The sequence below is a fragment of the Haemaphysalis longicornis genome, unplaced genomic scaffold (assembly GCF_048455015.1).
Source record: "Haemaphysalis longicornis isolate Haplotype H1 unplaced genomic scaffold, Haemaphysalis longicornis Haplotype H1 scaffold_8, whole genome shotgun sequence".
NCBI lineage: Eukaryota > Metazoa > Arthropoda > Arachnida > Ixodida > Ixodidae > Haemaphysalis > Haemaphysalis longicornis.
The window spans coordinates 93,171,366-93,192,487 of record NW_027526445.1 but is presented as its reverse complement, the minus strand read 5'-3'; the positions used below and the strand labels follow the sequence as shown (position 1 = coordinate 93,192,487).

Sequence of the window (21,122 nt, the reverse complement as noted above, 5' to 3'; positions counted from 1 at the left end):
TAGAGCAAAACGTATACGTCAACATGTCAACATGTCTCCGATAGCCAATTAAACGGATCAGTTGGCCGAAGCGTACCAGTATCACTCACTGGAGGTGCCAGGCGGGTGGTGTCATTCGCAGTGAGGCGGGATTGTTATCATATCGCAACGACGATGAAACAGGTAGTAGTGGTTAGCGGGTTCGACAGGCGTGTTCCTATCCGAACGTCAAAGGCCTTTAGTTGGTCGTTAGAGCTAGTCGCGTGGTCCGTGCAGCCTACGTCGCTACATGTACCTGTCAGTAGCAGAGCTGGACAGTAGTGCACCAGGCGCACGAGCGATACTGAGAGCCCAGCAGATAGCGACAGCCCGGCTCGGGAGCCGGAGCGCCCGGGTCTCGGAGCAGCGGCATCTTGAGCAGCCCGCGGGCCTCAACCATGTTTCGGTAGACGCCCTGGCCCCTACGCGGACGACGGAACCACGTCTGTACGTGCGTGTGGGAGTCTACCCACACCCCCACGAACCCCTCGCACTCCCGTACACCTTCATCCCTGTTAATTTTGACTGACATCTACGGGTGAACCTATATATGCGCTGGTGCACTGCTGACGAGCGAGAATTGAGGTCGTCTTTTGACCTCTCAAAAGTTGCGTTGACAAGCCATCTGATACGACATCTACGTCCGTTGCGGGAAAGCGTCGAAAAACGTTAGAATTCTGTGCTTCATCAATCCTGTGAGGGTGATTTTCCGAGTTCTGAAGATTGCCGCTCGTCTCCCTATCTGTCGTGCAGTCAGCGTCTTGGGTGATATGTAAGCACGAGCAGTGCTCGCGCTCGTGTGTTGCACCGCCACGACACGGAGAGAAAGCCTTCCGAATAAATTGCAAAACAATCGACTCGTTCATGAATTGATGCGTTGGTTCATTTGTTGCTTACTTCGTTGATAGATTGATTGGTTGGTTTGGTAAGTTATTTTTGATTGATCGCCACTTACTTTTCAGTTGACTGATATGCTGCTTATTCATCAATTATATTATTAAACTGAAAATAATAAATTGTATATAGTAAATAATACCAAATTTGTCAGTTCATCAATCAAATCATAAATAATTAAATTGTGTTGATTTGGGCGGTTATTTGTCCCTCACGTATTCGTTGTTTCTTTGTTTACGAACTAGATTGACTGATTGATTGATTCATTCATTGATTGATTCATGATTGATTCATTGATTGATTGATCGATCGATCGATCGATCGATCGATTGATTGATTGATTCATTCATTCATTCATTCATTCATTCATTCATTCATTCATTCATTCATTCATTGATTGGTTGATTGATTGATTGCGTTTAGAAAGAAGAAGAAGACAGCATAGGAAGAGAAGAATAACAAAGGGCGGAAGAGGGAAAGGAGGAGCAATAAGAGGAGCGCACTCACCATCTCCGGAACAGGTACGTGCACAGAACGGATGAGGACGTCCCCGCATATTGTGAGGTGAGTGATATCGGCAAGAGCCAGTCCTTGTCGATAATCGAACGTCGCGAAAGGAAGCCCATTAACCGCCAGCTGCAGTTTGCGTTTGAAAGGGAAAAGAAACGGGAAAGAAAGACAATCAGAGAGCTATATCGACATGTACAAATAATATCTTCGCTCGGATATAAGGAGGTGGTTAGCACTCACTTCATAGCCCTGGGGGAAGCAAGTGATGGCGAGTAGAAAGGGTCGTCCTTGGGCAAAAGGCGATGGGCTCGCACGTTCCTCACTACCCCACGATTTGACCTCGCGGCTGTTGAGGACAACAACCGGTCCCTCCGGTTCAAAGCGCGGGTTAATATGGAGGAATATGGGATCTGCCTCCCCAGTTCCTCTCTGAAGGTTAACGGAAAACCTGCAAAAGAAACGGACGATGGAGTCGTGAATAGTGCGAACGCAAACAACGCACGCGGAAACCGATACGGCACGAGCCGTTGGTATTCCTGTTCTGCAAAACGTTACACACGTCCCACTGCCATTATGGAATGATCTGATGGAAATTTGTTCCAGGTGCGCAGCTCGGCTCTTTTGTTTCATTTTCGCCATACGCGAATCCAAATTGATCTTGCTTGTTCTCTTTAGATGGGCCACAAACACAAAATACAGCTTTGTTTAGTTAAAAAAATAACTAGCCTTTGATAAGCTCACTCAGTGACTTAATACGGGCCATCACTATAAAGAGTTATTAGGCGGTTAATCACACGTTAGCATCAAAGTGATGCGATCAAATGGAACTACAGGCAGGACTACAATTCCCAGTAATGTTTCTTGGCGATGACTTGGGTCGGCGGCCACCAATAGCACGAACAATATTCGGTGACGTCATTAAAAATAGCCCGAATGTGGCCGGGGAGTCGCCACTGTTTCATCAGTTTTCATTAAAATCTCCACTGTACTTTTGATTGACCTTCATTGCTTAACATTGACCTGTCCGTCTTGTATTGGATTAATAATGGCCTCAGTAATAGAAAGGCGTTCGTCATTTTAAACAATTCAGGGTCTAGAGCTTCTTCCGTCCTTTCCGGTGTCTCTCAAGGAACAGTACTTGGCCCCTTTCTCTTCTTGATATACATTAATGACCTTCCGCAATGCATTACTAACAAAATCCGACTATTTGTAGACCACTGCGTTCTTTATGCAACCATCATCAGCCATTATCCTTACATAAAAACCTTAAAGCCGTGCAACACTGGTGCCAGATGTGGAAAATGTCTTTTAATGTGTCTAAATGTAAATCACTTTCCTTTCATGGACGCCCCAACCCATTTTCCCACGACTACGCTCCAGGTTGTTCCTTCCTACAATCCACTAATTGCTACAAATACATCGGCGCACACGTTGCAAGTGATCTATCTTGGTCAGTCCATATTAAAAATATCATTTCTGCAGCTAATAGATCCCTAGGGTATTCGAAGCGTGCCTTGAAGTTTGCTCCCACCCCCTTAAAAATACAGGCCTTTTAACACGTTAACCCGATTCAAAGTTGAGTACGCGGCATCAGTTTGGGACCCACAACAGAATTACGTAGTAGAAAACATTGAAACTATTCAAAACCGCGCTACCAGATGCGCGTTCTCAAATTATTCATCGTTCACCAGTGTCACGAAATTTAAAAAAAAAAAAAAAAAAAAAAAAAACGTGCCGCTTTCCTTCCCCTCAGCCACTGTCGAAAAATGTCGAGACTCACTCTGTTCCACAAATTCTACCATGCATCCCCACCGAGCATCTACACCCCACTCTTATGATCGTGGTAGCAACTCCAAGCAGGTTCTATACCTTCCCCTAAAACTGACACGTTTGTGCAGTCGTCCTTTATTCGGACTGCTAGAGAGTGGAACGTTTTACCGGGTAATATCGTTAATACCAAAGGCGCAGAAACATTCAAAAAGTTACCAACAACCCTTTCCAAGCCCGAGTGACAGTTTGTGTTGGTTATTTTTGTGCTCTCTTTTTTTCCACTTCAACCCGTATTATATACTGTGTAATGAATACCAGTACTGATTTCCGCGGTTGGCCTTTTGTATCTGCTGTTCACGCGTAGCTTCTAATGATTTTTGCCACTGCACTAGCACCTACTCGATTCCTGTTAAGAATCCTACCTGTGTTATGTAACATTCCGGGCCTATTCGCACATTTTTGTGCTGCGCATACGCAGGCGTTTGTATCGCTGTTTTCACTGTTTTTTGCACATCACCCTTTGTAATTTCCAAACATTCGTATCCCCACCCCTCATGTATTGTCCCTTTCCTAGGGCCCTTAATGAATATAAATAAATAAATAAATAAATAAATAAATAAATAAATAAATAAATAAATAAATAAATAAAAATAAATAAATAAATAAATAAATAAAGTTTGCGATAAAATTGGTAACATTGTTACCGAGCCAAAGCAGTATTTTTAATCAACCAAACCTGCATTTTGCTTTCAGGGCCCCCTAAGGGGGGCAACAAAGTGGCGGTTGTGGTACTCACCGTAGGGATACCTCAGGTACCAGTCCTTGTATGTAGATTTGTGACCCAACGGTAAGGCTGACGGGTAGAGGACAGGCATATGGAACCGGCTGCGCGAGAGCGGGAGAAGGGGAACAATGGCACATGTACACACACAGGCTATTTAATCCGCTCTCCGAGATTGACAACACTCGCGCGCTTTTTCGAATTCCGCTCGCTCGCGCGCGCAAGCAGCTAGGCCTGTGAGACGATCTCATTAGTCTATAGCAACACCGTGAGCATAAAGTACAAGTTAACAGACTCATACAGCGCGCGACCACTTTTGCAAACTCTGGATTGGCTCCTCCGCGATTCAGTAGGCGGCATATACCACAAGAAAGACGCGCGAAGAATGGACACAATAAAAGTGCTGGACAATTAATGGACTCCTCCTTTTCAAAGGAAATAAAGCTGTTTGATTTGATTGACACATATTCCTACACTCAAACTGGATGGTGGGAGTAAGCGGAGTTGGACGGGGCCTGTTATTCTCTCACTTTAATCGCGCATGAAATAGATGCCAGGCTACAGAAACTTTGAGCGAAATGGGCCTATATTCCTACACTCAAACTGGATGGTGGGAGTAAGCGGAGTTGGACGGGGCCTGTTATTCTCTCGCTTTAATCGCGCATCATATAGATGCCAGCTTACAAAAACTTTAAGCGAAGGAGTACGTGCATTGAAGCCTCAAGTTAAGTACTTGGCATATTTTTTACCTTTTATGAAAAATTTCTTTATCACAGGAACAAATTTTAGGCGATCACCAACAACGACAACGTAAACATGTGCAGAGAGATTTCCTCCTGTCTTTGTAGGACACCTTGAAGGCTTCTAACAATTCTCAATCCAACCGTAGTTACTCTATCTACTCCATGCCGCCTTTGAACCCACACCTCATCTGAAGACCTCCTCCTGTCACGATCTCCCGCCTATTAATGGGACATCGTGACAGAAGGTATTGAGAGGAGGTATGGGTTCGTTAAAAAGTGACAGCATAAACCTGAAACGAAACCACCCCTCTGCTCTTACGACGAGAGTGAGCAAATTTAAAGGGAGGCAGATATCCCGGCGGCATGTAAATGTCACCAACACCCTAACGGGAAACGAAAAACCGTGTTCGCTGCTGAGGGTTTCGCGTCGCTACGCGAACGCCTCGTCCTCTTTTCACACTTTTTTTTCAATACCACAAAAATTAAAGCTGTCAACGTTTACGTCGTAGAGCTCAGTATACCGCGTAGGATCAGCGCCGAAATACGACGTTCCAACCTAATAACGTTACAGAATGAAAGAGCCGGGCAGCAGCTGCCGCCCCATCTGAAAAGCACAACAGAAACGAAGATAGAAGAGCGAAGAGCGAGCAGCCAAGAACCCGGCAGCTTGGCAGGTGCGGTGTGTTGAGAAGTGGCACCCTTCAAGCATTCCGGGCTGGGCGCCCCAAGGTTAGGGTCGGGGTCGGGCACAAGGTGGAGTCCATTACTCAAGTGCGCCTACTGCGCTGCGCCCCACCAATCCGTATAGGAGGCGCATTTTGCAACACCCCATTTGCTCGCCTCTGTGGCATCAATCTTTCACAAGAGCAACCTCCAGGCGGACAGGTGCCTGCGGAGGATTACATCTTGAGGTGCCCGTTGCCCTGTCTTGGATCCACTAGAATATTCGAGCATCGGCTTGACAACGCCATGCTGAATTGCAGAGCGCGCAAAACAGCGGTGGCGTGCATTTTACTCTGATGACTGCCAGAACTTATAACTAAATAGAAACAAACAAAAAATAAGGCGAAAAAGGTAAAAGACAAGTAGTGTCTTTCTTTCTCTCGCGCTTTTTTTTATTTGTTTTTGTGTGTGTGTACCCGAGCGCAAGTGGTTCTTCGGGCGTAAGCTGTGCACAGCAGGATTCCCGTGAATTTCGCCTAAGCAGTTAATACAAAATTTGTGGGACCCCTGCCCATGGTGTTGCTGTTCCGCTGTGTACGTCACATACCTGCTCGGGAGAACGTGAAAGGGGGGCTAAAAATACAAAGCAAAGGAAGACACCCAGAAAAGAGAGGTGTGCTGCAAAAGGTGCCACATAAACCCGGCCACACGTAAAGGCAAACAAGTCCCCACAGCGATAATGCATTGCTCAAATTAAATAAACACGCGAGAAGACGAACTGACACGTGAGGCCTCTGGAAGGTGGCATATGTACACGTTTGGGAGATTTCCCGCGTCGGCGTGCCCACACACCGTTTCAACGCGTCACACCAGTGTGGGCGGCAGGGTGCCCTCACAGAACTGTGAGTGCAAGGATAGGTCGATGAGTGTAGGCTGCTCCTAACAAGTCGGGCAGACTGTGAAAAGGTCAACCAGCAGGAGCTCCTAGACGCAGCAGCATGCAAGAATAATCACGCCAAGCAATGTGTAGACTGTTAATGCAGTAGCAGCCCACTCGATAACTCTCTCGCGCGGGCGTTCGTGCATGAGCTAAATAAGCCTCACAGGGCTTGCACCGGTGCGCCGTGGTAAAACGGAAAAGAGACACGCCAACGCTGAAAATCTTCGACGTAAACACCATGTTCAAGAAACGAGCCACATCTATGAAGCCACCTTCTCCCGCATATTTGAGCGCGGAAGTAGCGTATCTGGGACAAAGCGTTCTGATTGTTTATATATATATATATATATATATATATATATATATATATATATATATATATATATATATATATATATATATATATATATATATATATATAGCGAATTACAAATCAGAATAGGAAGTGAGGGGCTCGTTGAAATAAGACAGAAATAAAGGTTGGCAGTCAAGAAAACCTCGGAAAGCAAGGGGGAGGATGTGGTAGGTCATTGAAACAGATAAAGAAAATGGAGGGGAAAATAGCCCCGCCGGTAGCGTAGTGGTCATCGCACCAGACCAGTACTCTGGATTCTGGAGGTCGTGGATTCGGATCCCACCTGGAGGGCATTTTTCTCCACTTCCTGTCTTTCCAAATTCTTTAATTCTTTATCTGTTTCAATGACCTACCACATCCTCCCCTTTGCTTTCTGAGGTTTTCTTGACTGCCAACCTTTATTTCTGTCATATATATATATATATATATATATATATATATATATATATATATATATATATATATATATATATATATATATATATATATATATATATATATATATATATATATATTCCTCGGTGCATTATCACCTTTCCTTCCGCTCTCAAATGCGTATTTTGCATTGTTGGTCGGGCGTGTATAACTCTTCTGGGAATAAAATCCGCCCAGACCCTAGAGAGCGGCGTGTATTCGCACTTTCTTCTCCTCTGTATCTTCGCCTCCACACTGCCAGTCTTTCGTTCAATAGCGACAGGTTCGCGGGGTCGGTAATGGGTTGGCCAGGGTGTAGGGGTACCCGTTCTGGTGACAGCTCGGGTGTGCGCGTTAGCCCTGCATGACCCACCACGTCCACGTGACCAGGTCTCCATAGCAACCGAACCTCGTGATTCGTGTGCACTTATCCGGAGTGCCTTCATCACATTATTACTTGATCCGTCGGTGGGAAGACGGTGTTGTGGAGGTGGTATTGTTAAGATTGCTCTCAGGGCATTTGGAGAAGCTGCATGTTACGACTGTTTTCTCCTGTTTTGCGAGGAATTTTAATTTCAGAGCCTCGGATATCCCTCTAGGTTTATATCAACCATCGGGAAGTAACTGACACAGCAAACGTTACAACGAAGAAAAGTTCAAAAGGAGAAAAAAAACGACAAGTGAAATTCTAAGCTTCACACTACACTACACAGTACACGCAACATTGCACATGAGAATGCATCACGCAAGCGCTAGCTATATGCTACTAAAGTGAAACCCCACGCAATTTGATATCGCTAACCAAAAATAGGCTGTAAGAATGCGCTAAGTCTTCACAGAAGTCTTCTCAATTGCAGAGCCGGGGCCTTACCGGCTATGCCACGCCGACAGGATACCTTCACGTGAGTAACTCGGGCGTAAAATGTACCTGTACGGGCGTTGCAGAACTCACTACTGTCAGCGATGGCGGTGGGGCTATACCGACGACGTTGGGCTGCTAATAAGGACTTACAGCCCGGCCGTGCCGGACCTCCTATAGAGTGGCACTTAGCTGGCATGAACCGCGTACTCTCTCAATCAAAGTTTAAAAGGACCCTGCGACACGTTTCTCAACTTTTTTTTTAACCAGAAGGTAGTCAACCCACACATCCAGCACTTCGAATACAGGGTCACTAAGTACCTCAGCCAAGAAATTAATAATCTATGTCTATCAGATAACCTAGAAACTTGCTCTCTCTCTTTCCCGGTCTTGGCGTCCTTCGAGCGCTGTAATGACGTCATTACAGCGCTGTAGCGGCTATTGGCCCGCTTTCCTTCAGCTGCAGCAGTAAACGCATCCGATAGCCCCTTTAAAAAGAAAGCCACAAAAGCAAAGCAGAAACGGAAGGCGTATCTGCTGCGAAGAGCAAAGCACGGAGTGTCGCTCCGTTCTGGGGATAATTACAGCTTTTGCAGTGCTTCCAAACGCGAAGGAAAGAGCGAAAGCGTTTATCGGAAGGGTTGCAGAGCCCCTTGAAATGCGTGCTCCTGATCTCACGTCGTTCGACTAGCTCGCGCAGCATCTCTTCCTGCTTCCTCTTCTTCCTGCTTTCACTTCCGTTGCTCTTCTTTCTCGCAATACTCCTGTGTAATGCTGGCATCCGTTGTGTCACTGACTGACACATCATGTCGGCCCTCATACGTTTCTTCTTCGTATCCACGCCTACTCACTTGGTTCGCGTATAATGTCCAAGTAAACTCGCGAGCCAATTCGCTTTAACAGAAGTGAAATGCACGCGACCACCGGGTTAGACAAAGGCAATGTCCAACAGAGCGTTAAAATTTCCCAATCTAGCACAAGGTGGCGGCAATGCTCCAAGGGTGAAAGCGTGTATGTCTTCTCGTCAGAGACACGTGCGAATAGGCCTTAGAAATCCGTGAACCAGCATCCATTGACTACTGCACACTTCGGGCATTAAAAAACGACATTGTTTGGGCTTCAGAGTGAACCCGTGGCCGCACACCTACCCTGCACCCCACTCGCGCGTTTTTCCAGTAAACCGAGAGTCGAATTAAGATTACCACTTCTGGCGCTGGTGATTGCGTCAGCAGACGTCGACGGCTTTGATCGTCTCCTTCTGCTACTACCTCACGAATGGACGAAGAGCCCTCCCTGAGCGAGAGAAATTCCCCGGGACGTATAGGCACGGTCATTTCGTGTTACTCCAACCGCCGCACAATGTCGACCGGAAATAAACCACCTGGATTGCCGTCCAAATCGACCGTTCGCGTTGCCGGAACAAAACTCGGGAAGAGTGACACAATCGGCGCTTACGACCTTGTAGTAACATCAGCGCAGACGGACCGGGGAAAAAAAGCGTTTCCCATATACAACGGCCCCGCAGTACCGTTTTGTAGCGTAAGCTACACTGCCGAGGTTGAGCGGTTTCGCGTGTGCCGTGAAGGGCCGTTCTGCGCAAGCGCGAGAAGCATTGGATTGGTTTGGACCGGATTGGATTGGCTTGGGTTGCATTTGATTTGGATTGGATTGGATTGGATTAAATTGGATTGCGTTGTATTGAAATCCAATCCAATTGGAGTACGGGTGCTGAACCTTAGCTCACGCTACTTATATCCTCGCATAGCCGAGCTAAGCCACTGCTAATTTTCTTCTTGCTGCGTGCTAGTACTACTGCGTTCTGCGGGCAAGTACTACCGCAAACGCTTAAAATCTGGCCCGCCCGTCCATTTGTCTATCAACCGAATCTTATGGCGCTATACTAAAGGTACAAGTTTAAACTAAACCGGAATTTTGAGATGGCTCGCGAAATACGAAATTGACTACCAAGTTAAGCAACGTCGGGCGTCCTTTCCCTGGAAGTGAACATGTACGCAGCAATTTTTGCTCCACGTAGCATACTCGCGTTCTTTTACGGGACATTATCAACCGAACTTTAAATCTGGTTTTTCGCAAAGACTTGGTTTTTAACCGCTGGCTCGGCAGTCGTTCGCTATTAGAGGGGGTTTATTGCTGGAACATAAAACAAATACGAAATAAACATGTAAAAATGAATTATCCGAACTATTTCCCTCCAAGTTTTATTACTGTATGGTCTGCGCCCCCCCCCCCTCTACTTGGTTATTTTAACTTTACTTCAAAGCATTCACAGTAAGATTTTTCACCAGATGAGGTCCGATCGTAAAAAAGGTAGCCCAGAGGAGTAAAACGTCCCACGGAGTAGAAAGCCACAATTCGCCATAAAAAGGAGCGGCAAAGTCAAAAGCAGAGCTCGTAAAAGACGCCCGTATAAAGTTGCCAAACGCGTGATTCTTAAGCATTACAAAATTCATGTTAGACGCCGTTATCATAAGCTACTTCGAAAATCCGCGTTTGTTGTCTTTCCCGCCATAAATTGCACTGCAGGAATTCGGTCAGCGGCCGCACCCATCCTATCATTTTTTTTTTTGTAAAAAACGTTTGCGTTGAGTGTTTTTCTTTCTTTCTTTCTTTCTTTCTTTCTTTTTTTTTTGAAAGGGGGAGGGGGGGGGGGAGGGTGCAACCCGCCGAAGTTTCACCTAGGCTAATGAGGCGCGCCATAGTGGCGGGCTATACGGATCAACCTACACCTCCTGGGTATCTCTAACGGGCGCCGAAATTTCGACACACGGGCGTCTTTCTTTTTCTCCTCCATCAAAACGCAGGATGTTTCGCATTTACAAAACGGGGCACGTTAGTCTACCGAAACGCGCACAACCTAATCCCCGCGTCGCTCTAAACCTGTCCGCGATGCCGTAGCCTCCGTCTGATTGACATAGTTCCCAAAATGTTCCAGGGTGGAGGCAATCAACCCTGGACCATTGACATTAAGATTGGTACTTGGACCATGGCCCTCTCCCTCCGCTCAGCGCAAAATCTTCTCCGCGCTATTCTAATTCCTCCAGGACATTGTTGTGTCCACGAAATTGTAGTCGTTCCTCCATCTCAAGAGCCTTTGAACTCAATAACCTGAAGAAGGGTCATATTTTATTTTTTTTTCACTGCTACTACTCTCCTTTTCTTCACTACACCTACTACCTTTTTCCCTCTCCTCCTTTCCCCGCAGAGTAGCATGCCGGCGAACTGATGTCGGCAAACCTCTCTGCACTTTCCTCTTTAATAAAGAGTTTCTCTCTGTCTCCAAAATGTTTTTTTAAGCGTTTTTTTTTTTTTCAGGGGAACCAGGAAAAGAAGAAACTTTCAGAAATGCCCGTGTCGGGCGCACGCAGCACGGCAGCTCCCTAAAGCAAAGCCTCCCGCCAATACGGCACCGGAACACGCGATTTTCTTCTTCGGCCCCGATTTTGCGCAAGAGCGAAGCAGCAGTCAGCGGGCGGGAATGCGGCCTCTACCCCTGCCACAACGCTCTTCTCCAGTAAGCGACTCATCTCGAAACGCCGCGGCAAAAATAAGCGCGCCGCTCTTTCTAATCTCCTAATGGAAGCGGGAAGGGGGGCTTTGTCCCTTTCTCTAAGAGAGGCACTGTGCTATTCACCGAAGAGCGCCCCGTGATTGCCCTAGACGAAAACACGTCGTTAGGAGAAGCCTGAAGTAGTACGCACTAGCGTTGCGGCACAATAAAATTCGCGTCTGGTAGACGGTACTATTTAGGTGACAGTCTGTCTTCAGAGTATGGGGTAGTCATTCATTGTACCGTCTCGGCAGTTTAGCGCGTGCTTTAGTTCCGGGACGCGAATTAGACTTGAAATTAGCAGAAAGGAGAGCAAACGAAGAAAAGGCTGTGGTATACGAGCAAGTGCCAGTGGGCATTCTGTCGACGCTGACAAATGGTGCATATCTTTAAGAAAGGGCGGCCTCAGCGGAGTCCTCGTTCGCGAACGTCATTGTCTCATTATTAGGTGCTGTTATCCATTACAGCCTTCGTACGCGCATGTAGCTACGCTTGCTTAAGAGTTGTAATTGATGTTTGATGACTAATTACGCGCTCGATCTCGAGCTCGTGCGAACTCCGGCATCTGGAACACATTACTTAAGGGAGTGCGGCCATTCTTTTTCTGTTCTTCGTTTCGATAAAAATTCATTCGATGGCTGGACTTGTCCAAAAAAACATTACCATTCCTTCTTGAAGAAATTTGAAAGAAATGCGAAAGCTAAAAGGGAAGCTAAAAAAAAGGGCTTCAAAGGCCGAAATAGCACACAAAGAACGAACCCATGCGGCGATCTTTCGCGCACCAAGCAAACGACGATCTAAATGTACACCGATACGTGGTTTTTGAGATAAAGGTACCCTATTGTACTCCTTCATGGTAAGGAGTACTATTGTACTCCTTCTTCTTGACATAAAGGTACCCTATTGTACTCCTTCTTCTGGTAAGGAGTACTATTGTACTCTTTCTTCTTGAGATAAAGGTACCCTATTGTAGTCTTTCTTCAAGAAACACTCCTTTTTCTTGAGTTTCAAGTATAACCGTTTTGGCGCAATGGAAGCCCGGTTTCACGCACGCGCCGTGTGTACAGAGATCTTACCAGAGCTTTGCTGTCGACCAACTGGTCTATGGGGAGATGCATGAGTTTTTTGACAGGACGCCATCGGTCTGATTAAGAAAGCTTGCGCTTAAAAACTCTTGATGCTTTCACAACCGCTTTTTGCAGGGTTGTATTACCTTGATCACGGTTAGGGTGAACACGGGAGCGCGTGTCATTCCGTGCGCGGGAGCCGCTTGTTGGCGTTCCGGGTAACTTCGCACGCATGCGCAGTTCGTTTGCAACGAGGCTATGTGATGCGCTTGTGAAGTTACCCGGAACGCGGACAGGCGGCTCCCGCGCACGGAATGACACGCGCTCCCGTGTTCACCCTAACTGTGATCAAGATAGTACGTACCTCCTATATTTTACTTGTCGCATGCATCAACCACATCGACCCTTGTTCACTAAATGAATTTTTTCCCCTCTTTTCATTATAATAATTCGCTAAACGGTCATCTCAAGGCCAAGATAAACCCCTGAAGCGCGGCGGATATGGGTGAAAGGCATCTCGGGAGCGCATTGCTTTTGTTTCTCAGGTCTGACGCCTTCGTTTCAACATTCTGCCAAATTCTGTTATGTTCCACTTGAAAAACAGTGCGCCCGTTTGCTAAAATTTAGACGCCTGTGAATATCCCTAGGAGGTCTAAGTTAATCCTAAACCTTCCACTACGGCACGCCTCATAAAAAAGGTGCAGCTTCGGGGTGTAAAATCCTGAAAATTTGAACCCAGCAAGCACTAAATTAAGCAAAAAAAAAGCGTCTATTCGAGCTCTTGATTCAGGAGTACTCGTTTAGTGCAATGTTCCGCCCTCTAGTTTCTGGGGACGGCACAGGGGAACTTACAGTTGATTTTGAGCACTCAGAACTACACGAAAGCACAGGCATACTCAATTAACAGCGGGAATCAGCAACGTTTTTATAAAGCAAGAAACGAAAGAGCGAACAAGTAGCCGCTTATGCTTACGTTACAGCGGGAGAGAAGCCAACACAGCCTTTTCGTGTGGCACGGGGAGATAGGTGACGACCACTCGCTCCTTGACGACCTGTATGCGGACCGGCTGACCCGGAGGCACAGTACCGGACACTGACGCGAATCTCTGGAGCATTGCGTGATGCTCGCCCGATTCGGCCAATCGAACTCCCGCGCCTGTACCGCTTGGGAAGGAGCGGACGTCGGGACGCGTGGCTCTTGCGCGTTCTCGTTCCCTCATCAGATGCATGGTGTAGAAGAGCATCTTGGAACAGACGAACCACCGCTTGAACTACGCACCGCACGAGTTACGACCTTTGTAGAGACCAGCACCAGCGGCCGCTTCTGCAACTTCACCTTCTACTTGCAAAACGTGAATCACAACCCTCGTAGTGATTGACGCCACGAGCTGCTTTTGGAACCTCGACGTCTGTTCGATAAACGGGTATCTCACCAATCTCACCAGTGAGGATTGTTACGAAGAAACGAGAACTCTCCAACAGACCTACGGAAAGTGTCGGGTCTAGCCGGCCCTTTTTCGAAAGTTCGACAAGAGGAGGAACCCCCCCGAACCCGATATACAACTTTTTGACGGCGATTCAACGAAACGAGTCCACGCTATAGGATTGGAAGTAATGTATCGGCTCACCTTTGGAGGGTGGAACACCCTTCGCGAGTCGAACGAAGAGGACGAAGGCGAGATCGCCTTGTTTTTTCACACTTAGAGGGGCCGAGGCGCCGTTGAGAGCGCTCACGGGCGAAACTCCGGGGTTCGTATGCGCGTTCGGCGCGGTCGGGGCACTCGAGACCGTCTGCTAGTCCCACTGGCGCGAGCCTCGAGGTCTACGGTTTTGACTTGGCTTCGGCCCCGTTTGGAAGAGGCGGAGGAGAGGGAGAAAGCGCCATCCACCCTCTTTCACTCCTTCGCCCGAACCTTGGCTCGAAAACCTGTTGTTTCTTTCGCAGGGGGGTTTGCACACTCGGAAAGCGAAAATGACGGGCAAGAATCGAGGACGGGTTCGAGGGCAGGGTCAGTAGGTCCCGTGACGTCACTGTTGGGTCTCTCCCCTGAACGGAATGTATCGTTTTTTGTAATTATTACTTTTGGTCTGCTAGGCCGAGCAGACAAGCAAACTGTCGTCTGTCTTCGTCTTCTGCCTTGCGAGAACACGTCATGCTGTTTTCGCTGCCAGAGGTCATGCCAGCTTTCGTTCTTTCTTTATCTCTCTCTCTCTTTGTCCCTGTTCTCTCTTTTTTTTTTTGCCATTTACGCAGCTTAGCCTACTCGAATGAAAACAAACTTATAATCAATTTTGTTTCCTTTCTGTGCTGCGGTTATCTTCAATTAATGAACACCTCGGATAGAAAAACTAAAACAGGTTCTATTGTAGCGCTATATTTTACCCTCAATGCTGAGTACCACACCTTCAGGCAATCTTTGGGCAAAACAACATTTACCTTTATTTATTCGTTTGTTCGTATTTCTTTCTCCATTTGTTTTCTATTTGTTTATTTCTTTCTTTGTCGCTCTATTTCTTTTAGGACTCGCGCTCATTTCCGCAAATAAAAGCCCCCGCTGTCAGCCGAATCGGATGAGTGAAACGATTGTTTTGGTCCGCTAAAGTTTATCTAACCTTTCCACGTTTACTTTTCCCTACCTGCTCTTCCACTCGAATCGCTCTCCCTGCCGTTGAACCCCGCAAAAACAAACCCCAAAGCCGTCTGCATTCTTCGGCCACGAAAGAAGCTATAACAACATCATCACATTCCCCTCCACCCTGGGGCAACAGACGCCCCCAAAAAATGTTTATTACGTCATCGCTGTGGTGGGAGTTCACTCGAAGCGAATTTTCCCCACCGCGCATTGAAGAAGCAGTTGAGAAAGGGGGGTTGGCGTCGCGTAACACGTGCGGGGGTCTTCTCCCATGCCTTAACTCGGCTCGAAGGTCCGTCCGCACCCGGGAGGTGTTTAAAAATAGGCCTTAGTCAGCGCTCGATCTCCGCCCCCTCTCTCCTGCTAGAGCCCGCAGGGCCTGCGCATTGGTCCCGATTGGCAACAGCCTCGCGTGGGCCCGGGTTCACGCGCTGCACTTGGCAACATGCAGGGCCCGTGCGCGTCGACGCGCGTCACACGGAGGGTGCGCGTCAGTAAACAACGGGGTCGCGGCCTCCTGGCATACTTCGATAAATCCTCAGGTGGTGCCTCCGAGAATACTTCGGAGGCGCAGTATGTTTTCGCGCATTGGAGCCGGCGCTGAATCCGGACTGTGAATAGGAAGAGTTCTTAGTAGTCGCTGGCGTGTCAAGAGTAATGCTAGCGGTGATGAGTATAATGAAGAGTATATAGGGAGAAGAATTCAAAATAACGAACCGAAGCAGCCTGCTTTATGAAAAAAACAAAAAAAACTATCGTGCGAGTGAGTAAGTGAATGAGCGAGTGCGTGTGCGTGTGGGCCATGGACCAGTTCCTTCGTATTCGCGCACAAGTCTGTATGTTGTATTGTTCAGAACATTTACAGATAATTGAAAAACCAAGTTGAATGGTTGCGGCGCCACAGCAGACCCCTGTCAGCCACGCCAAAGTTGAGGGATGCGGATTAGTTAGGACCATGTCTGTACTAATTTTTCTGTTCTTTCATCAGAAACAGAACCACCGCCGATGCAACCTGAATTGCTCTCCCCCGCCCCCCTTCCCGTATATCGTACACACGGCAATTAGTGAATTTAAAAAGCGTTCTCCTGGACCTTTGGGGCATTGAAACTTAAATATTCGCTCTGCTTTTTGGTCGAACGACTGTTTCAGTGCTATCTCTAGTTTGTTTTGCTAATGTTGCTAGTTTCGTCTGTAACATGATAATACAGTTCAACCGCTTTGTAAGCATTCTTCATCGAATTTAGAGCGTAGAGATTTTCAAAATGCATGACTGTGGTAAAAAGAAAACCTCTTAGTGCCAAGAGATCGCACGCTTGCTCGCGCTGTAGCAAGCACGTGCAGTAATAGATGCAACTCTCTGAAAATATCGTGCAAGTCAATCCAGATTTGTGTTCATCACGTGCGTTTCTTGCATCGGTCCTTGTTTAATCTTAAATTAATAACAACTGCGGAAGGCGTCTTTGGGTTGAAACCTGCACTTATCTTTCGGGAGTCATTCGTCGCTCTGAGTAAGTTGGTCACCTTGCTGCTACAGCTATCCGGTCTCGAACACTAAGGTGTATTAGAGAAGTGCCCGGATGTCGTTTTCCGGTACTTGTCATCGCGGCGTGACGGAAACGCTTTGCAATTAGTTGGCCCCCGTCTAGGTGTTCCCCGCAGTGTAGGGCGAAGTGGGTAAGGTGCTTTCTTGCGGATAAAGGCGCTACTCGAGGTACTCGTTAGCGGCTTGTTTCACCAAGAGTGGTCAATAGCAGCCGTCCCACTGCACGCCGATTGATTGCGCGCACAGAGGTGAAAGTTCCGAGTTCTCTAAAGGAGGCTTCAGTGTAAGCACGTGCGCAGTTAAGGAAACCTGACTTCAGGAAGGATGGCCTGACGGAGTGTATTATTTTCGAAAGCAAGCGCAATAGAAGCCCTTCGTCACAAAACGCCCTGGTGTTGTTCGTGAACGGAACACACTATCCGTACATGAGATGATTGGACAAGAAACTCACACCAAAAACAATAACTTCTGTAAAAGCATTCCCAGCGAGTTGTATAAGCGGCATGTCATGCTTAAAAGTGCCTGCGTGTTCAACTCTGGCGGGGATGTGAATGAACTCCGGGGACTGAAACACGCGCACACGCATAAACGAAAACAACCGCGGAACTCTCCGTAGCAACGGCCACTTGTGCCAGCGAACGCGTCCACGTAACACGGCGTTACTTAACCGTCCGAATCAAGCAAGGAATTCTGCGCGCGTTGTGTAATGGGAAAGTAATAGTTAACTCAGCAGGTCAAAAGCCCAAAGTCTCTGGCAATAGACAGCACCCAAAATGCTCGACGGCTCAAAGAATAAAAAGCGCGGGGACTGAGTCGGAATTCGTGGATGAGATTCCAACATAGTGCCTCCCGGTTACGAATATAAAACTCAGCTCCCCCCCCCCCCTCCCCCAACAGGTCAGTGAATCTAGCTTCTTAAATGTGGACACGGTTGATGTGCTGTGGTTTTCTACTTAAAAGCGTGTGTTAGAGGCACGTACTGTGGCCTAAATTAGTAACTTGAGCGTGCTTATGACATACATAGCAATGAGATTAGTAGCTAAGCGCGTTCCCGTTAAATGGCCCTCTACGCTTGGCGATGCCACGAAAAGTATGTGCCTGTCATACATAGTAAATGTGGGAAAAAGAGCGTAGTCTTTTTTGTTTGTTTTTTTTTTTGCTTTTAACGACACTCAGAGTGTAAACAAGTTAGCATCGACATTGCTCGCTCCGACAGCGATAAGCGCACTCCCGCATCTCAAAGAGGCATTCGCCGTGTCAGCCTCCGTTTCGACGGCTGTCGGCCCCTCCAAAGTTTTAAGAAACCTTTACGCTCGAACCATTTTTTTTTTCTCGAGAGCTGAGTGAGAAGTCAATATTTGAACTGATTACGGCGGAAACTCGGTAGCGGCACGACGGTGGGCGCAACCACGCGCACGAATTTTGAACGCGGAAACGACGACTCCGAAAGTTGTTAGCCCTGCGGCCGTTCTCCTAATGAGGGCCGTCAATAACAGAGAGAGAGAGAAAGCGAGGGCTTTTAATAAACTCGTTGTTCCTGACTGCGCCTCCCGCGGGAAGCAACGCAGCAACCGGATAAAGCAGTTTGTAGTCGGCCGGGGCTAATCTATTGGCGCGAGACCCGCCGAAGGGAAAGTATACGTGCCCGTTCGATCGTTAGGCGTGTGCGCACACTTGCGTGACTATCTTGGGACTGGCTGAAATTTTCAGTTGGCTTGCTTCGACTCCCGATTGTGCGGTACTCGTTATTCTGACGTCCTGTGATTATTTCTCGGATATTTGTTTCCGCTATAAAGGGCACGCACTGTCCACTCTTAAACTTTCCACCTCTAAAGAAACCTACGTATTCCAATCTTTTGTGCCTCCTCTGGAAGAACTATAAGTGAATGTGCACAAAGTGGACATGTTATAATGCCCGTCAGTGGGTTTCTTAAGAACCCAAGCGCATATGCTATTTTCCTCAACTTACTCCTGATTACTTTACCCCATAAGGGGTCTTTCATCTTTCTCGTTAAAGCCAAGCAATCAATCAGTCCTCCATCCTACGAGTAAGAAAGTTGCTCGGAGACAGAATTTCAGACCGTCATGTCGGCTCTTTAGCTACCGGACTCTAATAAAGTTTGTGGTTGCGATGAGTGCACTCAATGTTTTCAAGAAACAAAAAGACTACTTTTCGAATTTATCGGCTTAGACGATGTATTACTACAGGATACCACATCCCAAGCGCTCAATTGGCGAGAAATCAAATCCTCAGTTATCATAGTCAATCTAGTGGTCCAGTGGGCTGCTATACATGAGGTTTCCGGCTTTTATTCCTTTCTAAAGCGCTCCTTACAAAACCACGCACCGGCTACGCCATCACTGCCGATACCGCAGCACTTTGGATGCACACAAAACCCCCTCAAACTCCGCCCGGCCAGCTCCTCCGACATTACTCTCACAAGGAACCACTGACCATCAACCACCTCCTCTGCTCTTTCCCTGAACTGGCAGACACCCGTGACAAACACAAGCCTACGTGAGACCGAAGCCTCGACAAATGAATGTCTCCCACCCCCCCCCCCCCCTTAAGAAAAACAAAAAACAAGTTCAATACACGCTGCTCACGATGTGGGCCTTCTCCGAGCAGGACTCGCATCGTAGGAGGAATGCGAAAGTGAAATTGTAGGCCATATTTCCTTCATTTCATCCCCTTCCCCCCTAGTTCATAGCGTCATTCTTATAAAACAAATTCGTTCGTTCATTCATTCATTCATTCATTCATTCATTCATTCATTCATTCATTCATTCATTCATTCATTCATTCATTCATTCATTCGTGACAACGGTAGCTGTTTTGCTGTTGGAGGCGTACATTAACTGTGCTCAGACTGTGAATCAGACGGCAAGTTTCACCTCTTCCCCGTACGACATGTCCCACATCTCTATGCAGCGCAGCTTGGGCAGGCCGAAAACCGGCTATTTTTTCGTTAATGTAGGACGAATTTCTAGGCAAGTGCGTTGCGTTAGTGAAATGCTCTCTTCTAGCCCATCTGGTCCAACTAACCTGGCGTTTCCGTCAATGTCGCTCACCGAAGGGTACCTGCACGCTTACGACGCCTACACTTACTGCAACAGCACCACAACAAAGCGATATCAGGGTTAATCGCTTTAAAAACCCTGACTTTCTTCCCGATTTTTTCACAAACCAAGTTAACCGGCAGCCATAGGATGTTCCCCCATCTACAACCCCCTCTCCACCGTGCTCTTCCGAAACATATTTTAGGCGAAGATATCGCAACAGGTCAAACCTAGAAACCGTCTTGTTCCTCGTACCGTCCATTTGACCTACAAGCTGGGCGAAGGTCAAGCAAGCGCCTCTTGCGGTTTCGCAGTGAAAACGTCTGATCGCTCGTTCGTTCCAAGGGGGGGAGGGGGGGTGCGGAGAGGGAAACGATGGGAAACAATAAGAGCGCGTGCACCTTCAAAATAAAATTCACCCTTACCTTTGGCCTAAATTTTGGGCCGACTCTGTAAAGTGTTAATTAGAAAGCTTCGCTGGGATCCGCCTTCGCAGAGTGGAATACGTCATGGTTTTTTTGCCGCCCCACCACCATCCATCAACTTCATCCTCTTCCGCCTGTCAGCCAATCCGCAGTGCATCCTCCTCCTCTCCACCTGCTAACCTCCTTCTCCGCGCTTTACTTCTTCGGGCTTTGCAAAAACTTGGACGTCACGTTTCGTGGCCACAAAGTCACTAAAAACGTCACCATTAAACAAATATTGATGTTTACTAAGCGCGAAAATTGACGTCCTCTCAAAAAGCGCGCATGCTAAACTATAAAAGGCCCACCGGGGTTTCAAACCACCGCCGCGATCCATCTAAGATCATTAGGCGAGTTTCGGCATTTAGAAATCCAAACCCAGATTTAGGCGCGTCTACACCTGCAGATTGCGAAATGCAGCCCTGTTAAACACACTCATTTTAATTATAAGCGTTTCATAACGTTCAAAACAAATTAAAGTATTAAATTACGATGCAATATAACAAAGTTGCATCCTGTTATTTTTGAAGAACATACCTTAGCGCACCGCAGGATCTTAACTGCGGAACGAAGTGTTTATTATTACTTGCTGCCCGTTCTGGCTGAAAATTAAATTTTGCAGAGGTAGCGAATTTGCAGGTGGTTAACTTGAGATCGAGAGGTTTACCGACTGGACAACTCTACTAAAGCAGGATAAACGGTGATAAACCTACAAAAAGCTTACGAACAACTAATGCACGTGTAGGCAGATAAGCCTAAATGAAGCCCTCTGAAAACAAATGGTCCTGACCTCGACAGGGAGCCCCGTAAGCTTTAATGGACTCGCCGCTATCTTAACGA

At 47.2% G+C, this 21,122-nt stretch overlaps 1 protein-coding gene across 1 annotated transcript in view; it reads right to left on the bottom strand.

Moving 5' to 3' along the window:
• Nucleotides 1-21,122, bottom strand: part of LOC144148886 (galectin-6-like) — a 105,395-nt gene that overhangs the window by 26,784 nt on the left and 57,489 nt on the right. Inside the window, exons 2-4 of the mRNA XM_077680411.1 lie at nt 3,989-4,077; nt 1,663-1,870; nt 1,420-1,548 (exon numbers count right to left, since the gene is read on the bottom strand). Of these exons, the coding sequence (XP_077536537.1) occupies nt 1,420-1,548; nt 1,663-1,870; nt 3,989-4,077 (426 nt within the window). The remainder of the gene's footprint in view (nt 1-1,419; nt 1,549-1,662; nt 1,871-3,988; nt 4,078-21,122) is intronic.